The sequence below is a fragment of the Nyctibius grandis genome, chromosome 4 (genome assembly GCF_013368605.1).
Source record: "Nyctibius grandis isolate bNycGra1 chromosome 4, bNycGra1.pri, whole genome shotgun sequence".
In the NCBI taxonomy this organism is placed as follows: Eukaryota; Metazoa; Chordata; class Aves; order Nyctibiiformes; family Nyctibiidae; genus Nyctibius; species Nyctibius grandis.
The window spans coordinates 100,245,253-100,259,263 of NC_090661.1; the positions used below are offsets into that span (position 1 = coordinate 100,245,253).

Consider the following 14,011-nt stretch of genomic DNA (forward strand, 5'->3'; position numbering starts at 1 on the left):
ACTTTTCTTTGTTTCTGTTTTTTGTCTTTTATTAATTGAAAAGATAATTTTGTTCCATTTCAGAGCTTGGCTGCTGCTTTTCCTTTGCTTCAACTTTTGCTATCAGTGTCTGCAGGTGCACCTTTGGGAGGCTACCAAGCCCTTGTGGAATATGGCACCACTAATTGCCTCTCATTTCCCAGAGACTTTGTGCCACCATTTTGGCGTACAAGAGCACCCTTCGCTGTGATGCTTGTACAGTGCTTTGTAAGATGTTCTCTCATGCAGATTGACATTATAGTGCTGAACTGCCCTCCCCTCTGTCTTTGAATATAATAGCCACATTCCATTGAGTTTGACAGAAGGGAGCTACCTTAAACTTTACTTGAGAGTTTAAACAGTACACATAGACACTTGACTTAGGTCTATCACAGAGGCTCAGGAATCCCCATCCTTGGAGCTTTTCAAGACTTGCTGTGGCTACACAAAGTCATGGCTGACCTGACCCAGTGCTGGAAACAGTCTTGTATTTAGTTGACAAATCACACAGCAAAGAGCAACATGTATGTCATCAGAGCAATGAGGAAAAACAAACCCACAGAAGACCATTTCTGACAGTCAGGTCAACCATCACTTGTTCCTCCCCTATGTATATATATATATATTTTTTTTTTTCCAGAACCAAATGAATTACTGTCACACTTATGCGTGCATACAGTGCATAGGCTCTGTCACTTGATTTTTGTAATCCTAAGAGTGGTAAAACAAGGAAGTATGGCATATATTAACAGCAAAGTTTTATCCTTAGCAGACTAATAAAGAAGTTTTAAAAATGGATTACTAATATGTACTAGAGGAAGGGATGCCTCTATATCCTCAGTGGATGCATATCAGTGGGCAAAATATGTAGCACACCCTTTTCTTAAAACTCCTTTTTCAACAAATCTCCACCACACCTCTCTTGTCTGTCTTGTCCAAAGCTGTGAGTGTCAGTCTGCTGCTGTACTAGTCACCAAATGGAATGTGTATGTCTCTTTAGAAACAAGTTCCTCACCACTGTTTTGTTTCTCATTCGTAAGACAGTTGCCTCAAGTGAAATTTATGGATCAGGGACAGGTAATCTTCATAGGTTTATGAAGATAAAAAGTTCCTCACTTGTTTCTTTCTTTTCTTCCCTTAACAGTTAGAGCTGTCATGACACAAAGTGCTACCATACCAGTGTCTCCACATGTGTCTGCATTTTTCATATTTTCTGTCTTTGTGTTACTTTTTTGCTGTACTACTTAATAGCCCAGCTTGGAGGTATACCCGGTGGCAAGTGGAGCATGGCGCAGTGAACCACACGCCCAAGGGAACGGCATTGGTCTGCCAGTCACGCCCTTGGAGCTATCAGGCATGTAGCATGCAAACGTGGAGACAGCAAAGCTCGAAGGTGGATTGCATGCATCACAAAAGATGCATCTCTCTAGGGAAAACATAGCTGAATGTGTTTCTCAATGGCTTTGTTAAATTTAGTCACTCACTAAAAGAAGCCATTTGCAACAAGAATCATAGGATCATCAGATCACAGAATGGTTTAGGTTGGAAGAGACCTTTAATGGTCATCTAGTCCATCCCTCCTGCAATGAGCAGACACATCTTCAACTAGAAGATAACCCACAGCGATGTGCAAACTGACCTTGAATGTTCTATGGCTGTGACATCTGCAACCTCTCTCAGAGACCAAGAAACTAGCAATTGCTTGCTTCAAGAGAAAATGTTTTGGATGTGTTCAACCACTGTGTTTTCCGTTGCTCCCACCATGGAAGACCACACTATGAGAGCCCAAGCTCCTCATCGCCCACACGACAGAGTGGCACCAACCTCCCAAGCTCTGGGAGAAAACCCGGCCATGCTCCTTCATCCAGATGGTCCTCACTTGCTTCTTTCTCTTCCTCCCCTGACAGGTGCCACAACCACGACCCCAGCCAGCTTCACAGTGTCCGCTCCTCCAGGTGGGTCTGAATTTGTCATGGTTTTTCTGGCCGCTACTTTTGGCGGTACCAGTTAGTGGCTCACAGGGTGGGGTTTGGCCTTCCCCGTCGGGGAGCAGAGGCAGCGAAATGCACAGCCTACTTTAGCCGGAGGTGGCAGTCCTGGTGGCCTGAAACTCGCAGAGCGTTGCCAGTGCCCCAGCAAGAGAAGGTGCCTGCGTGCCAGAGGGTTTTCCTATGTTTTCCCTGTCTCCTCCTTTCCAAGGTGCCTCCCTGAGCCTGGTGAACGGCAGCAACCGGTGCGAGGGCCGCGTAGAGATTTACCACTATGGGGGCCGGGGCACTGTCTGTGATGACGACTGGGACCTGAACGATGCCGAGGTCGTGTGCAGGCAGCTGGGATGCGGCTTTGCTCTTTCTGCACCATCAAGTGCCTACTTTGGCCAAGGCACTGGCAGTATCTACCTGGACGATGTGCACTGCACTGGGAATGAGCCCTCCCTCTTTCAGTGCAGACACCGTGGCTGGGGCGTCCACAACTGTGGCCACAGTGAAGATGCTGGTGTTGTCTGCTCAGGTACCATTGCTTTTCCTTCCTCAATACTGAGACGCTTTCAAAAAGCGGTCCTTGTTGGCCGCAGTTAGGTATGTGTTGGAGACGTGTTCAAGGACTCCATTTTTCGTTGCTCCCACCATGGAAGACCACACTAGTGAGAGCCCCAAGCTCCTCATCGCCCACACGACAGAGTGGCACCAACCTCCCAGAATCAGAGAATCAGTCAGGTTGGAAGAGACCTCTGGGACCATCGAGTCCAACCATTGCCCTGACACCCCCATGTCAACTAGACCATGGCACTAAGTGCCATGTCCAGTCTTGTCTTAAACACATCCAGAGATGGTGACTCCACCACCTCTCTGGGCAGCCCCTTCCAATGGCTAATGACCCTTTCTGAGAAGAAATTCTTCCTAATGTCCAACCCGAACCTCCCCTGGCGAAGCTTGAGGCTGTGTCCTCTTGTCCTATCGCTAGTTGCCTGGGAGAAGAGGCTGACTCCCACCCCGCTACAGCCTCCCTTCAGGTAGTTGTAGACTGCAATAAGGTCACCTCTGAGCCTCCTCTTCTCCAGGCTAAACAACCCCAGCTCCCTCAGCCGTTCCTCATAGGTCATACCCTCCAGACCCTTCACCAGCTTGGTCGCCCTCCTCTGGACTCGCTCCAACACCTCAACATCTTTCTTGAAGTGCTGGGAGAAAACCCGGCCATGCTCCTTCATCCAGATGGTCCTCACTTGCTTCTTTCTCTTCCTCCCCTGACAGGTGCCACAACCACGACCCCAGCCAGCTTCACAGTGTCCGCTCCTCCAGGTGGGTCTGAATTTGTCATGGTTTTTCTGGCCGCTACTTTTGGCGGTACCAGTTAGTGGCTCACAGGGTGGGGTTTGGCCTTCCCCGTCGGGGAGCAGAGGCAGCGAAATGCACAGCCTGCTTTAGCCGGAGGTGGCAGTCCTGGTGGCCTGAAACTCGCAGAGCGTTGCCAGTGCCCCAGCAAGAGAAGGTGCCTGCGTGCCAGAGGGTTTTCCTATGTTTTCCCTGTCTCCTCCTTTCCAAGGTGCCTCCCTGAGCCTGGTGAACGGCAGCAACCGGTGCGAGGGCCGCGTAGAGATTTACCACTATGGGGGCCGGGGCACTGTCTGTGATGACGACTGGGACCTGAACGATGCCGAGGTCGTGTGCAGGCAGCTGGGATGCGGCTTTGCTCTTTCTGCACCATCAAGTGCCTACTTTGGCCAAGGCACTGGCAGTATCTACCTGGACGATGTGCACTGCACTGGGAATGAGCCCTCCCTCTTTCAGTGCAGACACCGTGGCTGGGGCGTCCACAACTGTGGCCACAGTGAAGATGCTGGTGTTGTCTGCTCAGGTACCATTGCTTTTCCTTCCTCAATACTGAGACGCTTTCAAAAAGCGGTCCTTGTTGGCCGCAGTTAGGTATGTGTTGGAGACGTGTTCAAGGACTCCATTGTTCGTTGCTCCCACCATGGAAGACCACACTAGTGAGAGCCCCAAGCTCCTCATCGCCCACACGACAGAGTGGCACCAACCTCCCAGAATCAGAGAATCAGTCAGGTTGGAAGAGACCTCTGGGACCATCGAGTCCAACCATTGCCCTGACACCCCCATGTCAACTAGACCATGGCACTAAGTGCCATGTCCAGTCTTGTCTTAAACACATCCAGAGATGGTGACTCCACCACCTCTCTGGGCAGCCCCTTCCAATGGCTAATGACCCTTTCTGAGAAGAAATTCTTCCTAATGTCCAACCCGAACCTCCCCTGGCGAAGCTTGAGGCTGTGTCCTCTTGTCCTATCGCTAGTTGCCTGGGAGAAGAGGCTGACTCCCACCCCGCTACAGCCTCCCTTCAGGTAGTTGTAGACTGCAATAAGGTCACCTCTGAGCCTCCTCTTCTCCAGGCTAAACAACCCCAGCTCCCTCAGCCGTTCCTCATAGGTCATACCCTCCAGACCCTTCACCAGCTTGGTCGCCCTCCTCTGGACTCGCTCCAACACCTCAACATCTTTCTTGAAGTGCTGGGAGAAAACCCGGCCATGCTCCTTCATCCAGATGGTCCTCACTTGCTTCTTTCTCTTCCTCCCCTGACAGGTGCCACAACCACGACCCCAGCCAGCTTCACAGTGTCCGCTCCTCCAGGTGGGTCTGAATTTGTCATGGTTTTTCTGGCCGCTACTTTTGGCGGTACCAGTTAGTGGCTCACAGGGTGGGGTTTGGCCTTCCCCGTCGGGGAGCAGAGGCAGCGAAATGCACAGCCTGCTTTAGCCGGAGGTGGCAGTCCTGGTGGCCTGAAACTCGCAGAGCGTTGCCAGTGCCCCAGCAAGAGAAGGTGCCTGCGTGCCAGAGGGTTTTCCTATGTTTTCCCTGTCTCCTCCTTTCCAAGATGCCTCCCTGAGCCTGGTGAACGGCAGCAACCGGTGCGAGGGCCGCGTAGAGATTTACCACTATGGGGGCCGGGGCACTGTCTGTGATGACGACTGGGACCTGAACGATGCCGAGGTCGTGTGCAGGCAGCTGGGATGCGGCTTTGCTGTTTCTGCACCATCAAGTGCCTACTTTGGCCAAGGCACTGGCAGTATCTACCTGGACGATGTGCACTGCACTGGGAATGAGCCCTCCCTCTTTCAGTGCAGACACCGTGGCTGGGGCGTCCACAACTGTGGCCACAGTGAAGATGCTGGTGTTGTCTGCTCAGGTACCATTGCTTTTCCTTCCTCAATACTGAGACGTTTTCAAAAAGCGGTCCTTGTTGGCCGCAGTTAGGTATGCGTTGGAGACGTGTTCAAGGACTCCATTTTTCGTTGCTCCCACCATGGAAGACCACACTAGTGAGAGCCCCAAGCTCCTCATCGCCCACACGACAGAGTGGCACCAACCTCCCAGAATCAGAGAATCAGTCAGGTTGGAAGAGACCTCTGGGACCATCGAGTCCAACCATTGCCCTGACACCCCCATGTCAACTAGACCATGGCACTAAGTGCCGTGTCCAGTCTTTTCTTAAACACATCCAGAGATGGTGACTCCACCACCTCTCTGGGCAGCCCCTTCCAATGGCTAATGACCCTTTCTGAGAAGAAATTCTTCCTAATGTCCAACCCGAACCTCCCCTGGCAAAGCTTGAGGCTGTGTCCTCTTGTCCTATCGCTAGTTGCCTGGGAGAAGAGGCTGACTCCCACCCCGCTACAACCTCCCTTCAGGTAGTTGTAGACTGCAATAAGGTCACCTCTGAGCCTCCTCTTCTCCAGGCTAAACAACCCCAGCTCCCTCAGCCGTTCCTCATAGGTCATACCCTCCAGACCCTTCACCAGCTTGGTCGCCCTCCTCTGGACTCGCTCCAACACCTCAACATCTTTCTTGAAGTGCTGGGAGAAAACCCGGCCATGCTCCTTCATCCAGATGGTCCTCACTTGCTTCTTTCTCTTCCTCCCCTGACAGGTGCCACAACCACGACCCCAGCCAGCTTCACAGTGTCCGCTCCTCCAGGTGGGTCTGAATTTGTCATGGTTTTTCTGGCCGCTACTTTTGGCGGTACCAGTTAGTGGCTCACAGGGTGGGGTTTGGCCTTCCCCGTCGGGGAGCAGAGGCAGCGAAATGCACAGCCTACTTTAGCCGGAGGTGGCAGTCCTGGTGGCCTGAAACTTGCAGAGCGTTGCCAGTGCCCCAGCAAGAGAAGGTGCCTGCGTGCCAGAGGGTTTTCCTATGTTTTCCCTGTCTCCTCCTTTCCAAGGTGCCTCCCTGAGCCTGGTGAACGGCAGCAACCGGTGCGAGGGCCGCGTAGAGATTTACCACTATGGGGGCCGGGGCACTGTCTGTGATGACGACTGGGACCTGAACGATGCCGAGGTCGTGTGCAGGCAGCTGGGATGCGGCTTTGCTCTTTCTGCACCATCAAGTGCCTACTTTGGCCAAGGCACTGGCAGTATCTACCTGGACGATGTGCACTGCACTGGGAATGAGCCCTCCCTCTTTCAGTGCAGACACCGTGGCTGGGGCGTCCACAACTGTGGCCACAGTGAAGATGCTGGTGTTGTCTGCTCAGGTACCATTGCTTTTCCTTCCTCAATACTGAGACGCTTTCAAAAAGCGGTCCTTGTTGGCCGCAGTTAGGTATGTGTTGGAGACGTGTTCAAGGACTCCATTGTTCGTTGCTCCCACCATGGAAGACCACACTAGTGAGAGCCCCAAGCTCCTCATCGCCCACACGACAGAGTGGCACCAACCTCCCAGAATCAGAGAATCAGTCAGGTTGGAAGAGACCTCTGGGACCATCGAGTCCAACCATTGCCCTGACACCCCCATGTCAACTAGACCATGGCACTAAGTGCCATGTCCAGTCTTGTCTTAAACACATCCAGAGATGGTGACTCCACCACCTCTCTGGGCAGCCCCTTCCAATGGCTAATGACCCTTTCTGAGAAGAAATTCTTCCTAATGTCCAACCCGAACCTCCCCTGGTGAAGCTTGAGGCTGTGTCCTCTTGCCCTATCGCTAGTTGCCTGGGAGAAGAGGCTGACTCCCACCCCGCTACAACCTCCCTTCAGGTAGTTGTAGACTGCAATAAGGTCACCTCTGAGCCTCCTCTTCTCCAGGCTAAACAACCCCAGCTCCCTCAGCCGTTCCTCATAGGTCATACCCTCCAGACCCTTCACCAGCTTGGTCGCCCTCCTCTGGACTCGCTCCAACACCTCAACATCTTTCTTGAAGTGCTGGGAGAAAACCCGGCCATGCTCCTTCATCCAGATGGTCCTCACTTGCTTCTTTCTCTTCCTCCCCTGACAGGTGCCACAACCACGACCCCAGCCAGCTTCACAGTGTCCGCTCCTCCAGGTGGGTCTGAATTTGTCATGGTTTTTCTGGCCGCTACTTTTGGCGGTACCAGTTAGTGGCTCACAGGGTGGGGTTTGGCCTTCCCCGTCGGGGAGCAGAGGCAGCGAAATGCACAGCCTACTTTAGCCGGAGGTGGCAGTCCTGGTGGCCTGAAACTCGCAGAGCGTTGCCAGTGCCCCAGCAAGAGAAGGTGCCTGCGTGCCAGAGGGTTTTCCTATGTTTTCCCTGTCTCCTCCTTTCCAAGATGCCTCCCTGAGCCTGGTGAACGGCAGCAACCGGTGCGAGGGCCGCGTAGAGATTTACCACTATGGGGGCCGGGGCACTGTCTGTGATGACGACTGGGACCTGAACGATGCCGAGGTCGTGTGCAGGCAGCTGGGATGCGGCTTTGCTCTTTCTGCACCATCAAGTGCCTACTTTGGCCAAGGCACTGGCAGTATCTACCTGGACAATGTGCACTGCACTGGGAATGAGCCCTCCCTCTTTCAGTGCAGACACCGTGGCTGGGGCGTCCACAACTGTGGCCACAGTGAAGATGCTGGTGTTGTCTGCTCAGGTACCATTGCTTTTCCTTCCTCAATACTGAGACGCTTTCAAAAAGCGGTCCTTGTTGGCCGCAGTTAGGTATGTGTTGGAGACGTGTTCAAGGACTCCATTGTTCGTTGCTCCCACCATGGAAGACCACACTAATGAGAGCCCCAAGCTCCTCATCGCCCACACGACAGAGTGGCACCAACCTCCCAGAATCAGAGAATCAGTCAGGTTGGAAGAGACCTCTGGGACCATCGAGTCCAACCATTGCCCTGACACCCCCATGTCAACTAGACCATGGCACTAAGTGCCATGTCCAGTCTTGTCTTAAACACATCCAGAGATGGTGACTCCACCACCTCTCTGGGCAGCCCCTTCCAATGGCTAATGACCCTTTCTGAGAAGAAATTCTTCCTAATGTCCAACCCGAACCTCCCCTGGCGAAGCTTGAGGCTGTGTCCTCTTGTCCTATCGCTAGTTGCCTGGGAGAAGAGGCTGACTCCCACCCCGCTACAGCCTCCCTTCAGGTAGTTGTAGACTGCAATAAGGTCACCTCTGAGCCTCCTCTTCTCCAGGCTAAACAACCCCAGCTCCCTCAGCCGTTCCTCATAGGTCATACCCTCCAGACCCTTCACCAGCTTGGTCGCCCTCCTCTGGACTCGCTCCAACACCTCAACATCTTTCTTGAAGTGCTGGGAGAAAACCCGGCCATGCTCCTTCATCCAGATGGTCCTCACTTGCTTCTTTCTCTTCCTCCCCTGACAGGTGCCACAACCACGACCCCAGCCAGCTTCACAGTGTCCGCTCCTCCAGGTGGGTCTGAATTTGTCATGGTTTTTCTGGCCGCTACTTTTGGCGGTACCAGTTAGTGGCTCACAGGGTGGGGTTTGGCCTTCCCCGTCGGGGAGCAGAGGCAGCGAAATGCACAGCCTGCTTTAGCCGGAGGTGGCAGTCCTGGTGGCCTGAAACTCGCAGAGCGTTGCCAGTGCCCCAGCAAGAGAAGGTGCCTGCGTGCCAGAGGGTTTTCCTATGTTTTCCCTGTCTCCTCCTTTCCAAGGTGCCTCCCTGAGCCTGGTGAACGGCAGCAACCGGTGCGAGGGCCGCGTAGAGATTTACCACTATGGGGGCCGGGGCACTGTCTGTGATGACGACTGGGACCTGAACGATGCCGAGGTCGTGTGCAGGCAGCTGGGATGCGGCTTTGCTCTTTCTGCACCATCAAGTGCCTACTTTGGCCAAGGCACTGGCAGTATCTACCTGGACGATGTGCACTGCACTGGGAATGAGCCCTCCCTCTTTCAGTGCAGACACCGTGGCTGGGGCGTCCACAACTGTGGCCACAGTGAAGATGCTGGTGTTGTCTGCTCAGGTACCATTGCTTTTCCTTCCTCAATACTGAGACGCTTTCAAAAAGCGGTCCTTGTTGGCCGCAGTTAGGTATGCGTTGGAGACGTGTTCAAGGACTCCATTTTTCGTTGCTCCCACCATGGAAGACCACACTAGTGAGAGCCCCAAGCTCCTCATCGCCCACACGACAGAGTGGCACCAACCTCCCAGAATCAGAGAATCAGTCAGGTTGGAAGAGACCTCTGGGACCATCGAGTCCAACCATTGCCCTGACACCCCCATGTCAACTAGACCATGGCACTAAGTGCCATGTCCAGTCTTTTCTTAAACACATCCAGAGATGGTGACTCCACCACCTCTCTGGGCAGCCCCTTCCAATGGCTAATGACCCTTTCTGAGAAGAAATTCTTCCTAATGTCCAACCCGAACCTCCCCTGGCGAAGCTTGAGGCTGTGTCCTCTTGTCCTATCGCTAGTTGCCTGGGAGAAGAGGCTGACTCCCACCCCGCTACAGCCTCCCTTCAGGTAGTTGTAGACTGCAATAAGGTCACCTCTGAGCCTCCTCTTCTCCAGGCTAAACAACCCCAGCTCCCTCAGCCGTTCCTCATAGGTCATACCCTCCAGACCCTTCACCAGCTTGGTCGCCCTCCTCTGGACTCGCTCCAACACCTCAACATCTTTCTTGAAGTGCTGGGAGAAAACCCGGCCATGCTCCTTCATCCAGATGGTCCTCACTTGCTTCTTTCTCTTCCTCCCCTGACAGGTGCCACAACCACGACCCCAGCCAGCTTCACAGTGTCCGCTCCTCCAGGTGGGTCTGAATTTGTCATGGTTTTTCTGGCCGCTACTTTTGGCGGTACCAGTTAGTGGCTCACAGGGTGGGGTTTGGCCTTCCCCGTCGGGGAGCAGAGGCAGCGAAATGCACAGCCTACTTTAGCCGGAGGTGGCAGTCCTGGTGGCCTGAAACTTGCAGAGCGTTGCCAGTGCCCCAGCAAGAGAAGGTGCCTGCGTGCCAGAGGGTTTTCCTATGTTTTCCCTGTCTCCTCCTTTCCAAGGTGCCTCCCTGAGCCTGGTGAACGGCAGCAACCGGTGCGAGGGCCGCGTAGAGATTTACCACTATGGGGGCCGGGGCACTGTCTGTGATGACGACTGGGACCTGAACGATGCCGAGGTCGTGTGCAGGCAGCTGGGATGCGGCTTTGCTCTTTCTGCACCATCAAGTGCCTACTTTGGCCAAGGCACTGGCAGTATCTACCTGGACGATGTGCACTGCACTGGGAATGAGCCCTCCCTCTTTCAGTGCAGACACCGTGGCTGGGGCGTCCACAACTGTGGCCACAGTGAAGATGCTGGTGTTGTCTGCTCAGGTACCATTGCTTTTCCTTCCTCAATACTGAGACGCTTTCAAAAAGCGGTCCTTGTTGGCCGCAGTTAGGTATGTGTTGGAGACGTGTTCAAGGACTCCATTGTTCGTTGCTCCCACCATGGAAGACCACACTAGTGAGAGCCCCAAGCTCCTCATCGCCCACACGACAGAGTGGCACCAACCTCCCAGAATCAGAGAATCAGTCAGGTTGGAAGAGACCTCTGGGACCATCGAGTCCAACCATTGCCCTGACACCCCCATGTCAACTAGACCATGGCACTAAGTGCCATGTCCAGTCTTGTCTTAAACACATCCAGAGATGGTGACTCCACCACCTCTCTGGGCAGCCCCTTCCAATGGCTAATGACCCTTTCTGAGAAGAAATTCTTCCTAATGTCCAACCCGAACCTCCCCTGGTGAAGCTTGAGGCTGTGTCCTCTTGCCCTATCGCTAGTTGCCTGGGAGAAGAGGCTGACTCCCACCCCGCTACAACCTCCCTTCAGGTAGTTGTAGACTGCAATAAGGTCACCTCTGAGCCTCCTCTTCTCCAGGCTAAACAACCCCAGCTCCCTCAGCCGTTCCTCATAGGTCATACCCTCCAGACCCTTCACCAGCTTGGTCGCCCTCCTCTGGACTCGCTCCAACACCTCAACATCTTTCTTGAAGTGCTGGGAGAAAACCCGGCCATGCTCCTTCATCCAGATGGTCCTCACTTGCTTCTTTCTCTTCCTCCCCTGACAGGTGCCACAACCACGACCCCAGCCAGCTTCACAGTGTCCGCTCCTCCAGGTGGGTCTGAATTTGTCATGGTTTTTCTGGCCGCTACTTTTGGCGGTACCAGTTAGTGGCTCACAGGGTGGGGTTTGGCCTTCCCCGTCGGGGAGCAGAGGCAGCGAAATGCACAGCCTACTTTAGCCGGAGGTGGCAGTCCTGGTGGCCTGAAACTCGCAGAGCGTTGCCAGTGCCCCAGCAAGAGAAGGTGCCTGCGTGCCAGAGGGTTTTCCTATGTTTTCCCTGTCTCCTCCTTTCCAAGATGCCTCCCTGAGCCTGGTGAACGGCAGCAACCGGTGCGAGGGCCGCGTAGAGATTTACCACTATGGGGGCCGGGGCACTGTCTGTGATGACGACTGGGACCTGAACGATGCCGAGGTCGTGTGCAGGCAGCTGGGATGCGGCTTTGCTCTTTCTGCACCATCAAGTGCCTACTTTGGCCAAGGCACTGGCAGTATCTACCTGGACAATGTGCACTGCACTGGGAATGAGCCCTCCCTCTTTCAGTGCAGACACCGTGGCTGGGGCGTCCACAACTGTGGCCACAGTGAAGATGCTGGTGTTGTCTGCTCAGGTACCATTGCTTTTCCTTCCTCAATACTGAGACGCTTTCAAAAAGCGGTCCTTGTTGGCCGCAGTTAGGTATGTGTTGGAGACGTGTTCAAGGACTCCATTGTTCGTTGCTCCCACCATGGAAGACCACACTAGTGAGAGCCCCAAGCTCCTCATCGCCCACACGACAGAGTGGCACCAACCTCCCAGAATCAGAGAATCAGTCAGGTTGGAAGAGACCTCTGGGACCATCGAGTCCAACCATTGCCCTGACACCCCCATGTCAACTAGACCATGGCACTAAGTGCCATGTCCAGTCTTGTCTTAAACACATCCAGAGATGGTGACTCCACCACCTCTCTGGGCAGCCCCTTCCAATGGCTAATGACCCTTTCTGAGAAGAAATTCTTCCTAATGTCCAACCCGAACCTCCCCTGGTGAAGCTTGAGGCTGTGTCCTCTTGCCCTATCGCTAGTTGCCTGGGAGAAGAGGCTGACTCCCACCCCGCTACAACCTCCCTTCAGGTAGTTGTAGACTGCAATAAGGTCACCTCTGAGCCTCCTCTTCTCCAGGCTAAACAACCCCAGCTCCCTCAGCCGTTCCTCATAGGTCATACCCTCCAGACCCTTCACCAGCTTGGTCGCCCTCCTCTGGACTCGCTCCAACACCTCAACATCTTTCTTGAAGTGCTGGGAGAAAACCCGGCCATGCTCCTTCATCCAGATGGTCCTCACTTGCTTCTTTCTCTTCCTCCCCTGACAGGTGCCACAACCACGACCCCAGCCAGCTTCACAGTGTCCGCTCCTCCAGGTGGGTCTGAATTTGTCATGGTTTTTCTGGCCGCTACTTTTGGCGGTACCAGTTAGTGGCTCACAGGGTGGGGTTTGGCCTTCCCCGTCGGGGAGCAGAGGCAGCGAAATGCACAGCCTACTTTAGCCGGAGGTGGCAGTCCTGGTGGCCTGAAACTCGCAGAGCGTTGCCAGTGCCCCAGCAAGAGAAGGTGCCTGCGTGCCAGAGGGTTTTCCTATGTTTCCCTGTCTCCTCCTTTCCAAGGTGCCTCCCTGAGCCTGGTGAACGGCAGCAACCGGTGCGAGGGCCGCGTAGAGATTTACCACTATGGGGGCCGGGGCACTGTCTGTGATGACGACTGGGACCTGAACGATGCCGAGGTCGTGTGCAGGCAGCTGGGATGCGGCTTTGCTCTTTCTGCACCATCAAGTGCCTACTTTGGCCAAGGCACTGGCAGTATCTACCTGGACGATGTGCACTGCACTGGGAATGAGCCCTCCCTCTTTCAGTGCAGACACCGTGGCTGGGGCGTCCACAACTGTGGCCACAGTGAAGATGCTGGTGTTGTCTGCTCAGGTACCATTGCTTTTCCTTCCTCAATACTGAGACGCTTTCAAAAAGCGGTCCTTGTTGGCCGCAGTTAGGTATGTGTTGGAGACGTGTTCAAGGACTCCATTGTTCGTTGCTCCCACCATGGAAGACCACACTAGTGAGAGCCCCAAGCTCCTCATCGCCCACACGACAGAGTGGCACCAACCTCCCAGAATCAGAGAATCAGTCAGGTTGGAAGAGACCTCTGGGACCATCGAGTCCAACCATTGCCCTGACACCCCCATGTCAACTAGACCATGGCACTAAGTGCCATGTCCAGTCTTTTCTTAAACACCTCCAGAGATGGTGACTCCACCACCTCTCTGGGCAGCCCCTTCCAATGGCTAATGACCCTTTCTGAGAAGAAATTCTTCCTAATGTCCAACCCGAACCTCCCCTGGCGAAGCTTGAAGCTGTGTCCTCTTGTCCTATCGCTAGTTGCCTGGGAGAAGAGGCTGACTCCCACCCCGCTACAGCCTCCCTTCAGGTAGTTGTAGACTGCAATAAGGTCACCTCTGAGCCTCCTCTTCTCCAGGCTAAACAACCCCAGCTCCCTCAGCCGTTCCTCATAGGTCATACCCTCCAGACCCTTCACCAGCTTGGTCGCCCTCCTCTGGACTCGCTCCAACACCTCAACATCTTTCTTGAAGTGCTGGGAGAAAACCCGGCCATGCTCCTTCATCCAGATGGTCCTCACTTGCTTCTTTCTCTTCCTC

The 14,011-nt window shown here is 54.1% G+C and overlaps 1 protein-coding gene across 1 annotated transcript in view; it reads left to right on the forward strand.

Annotated features, from left to right (window-relative positions):
• The first annotated feature begins 1,870 nt into the window (after positions 1-1,870).
• DMBT1 (deleted in malignant brain tumors 1) overlaps positions 1,871-14,011 on the forward strand; it is a 48,524-nt gene continuing 36,383 nt past the window's right edge. The window contains 16 exon segments of the mRNA XM_068397460.1: positions 1,871-1,973; positions 2,218-2,529; positions 3,562-3,873; positions 4,192-4,194; positions 4,448-4,485; positions 4,869-5,217; positions 5,983-5,989; positions 6,170-6,562; positions 7,583-7,905; positions 8,875-9,249; positions 10,090-10,104; positions 10,228-10,594; positions 11,615-11,937; positions 12,678-12,725; positions 12,969-13,280; positions 13,345-13,486. Of these exon segments, the coding sequence (XP_068253561.1) occupies positions 1,871-1,973; positions 2,218-2,529; positions 3,562-3,873; positions 4,192-4,194; positions 4,448-4,485; positions 4,869-5,217; positions 5,983-5,989; positions 6,170-6,562; positions 7,583-7,905; positions 8,875-9,249; positions 10,090-10,104; positions 10,228-10,594; positions 11,615-11,937; positions 12,678-12,725; positions 12,969-13,280; positions 13,345-13,486 (3,422 nt within the window).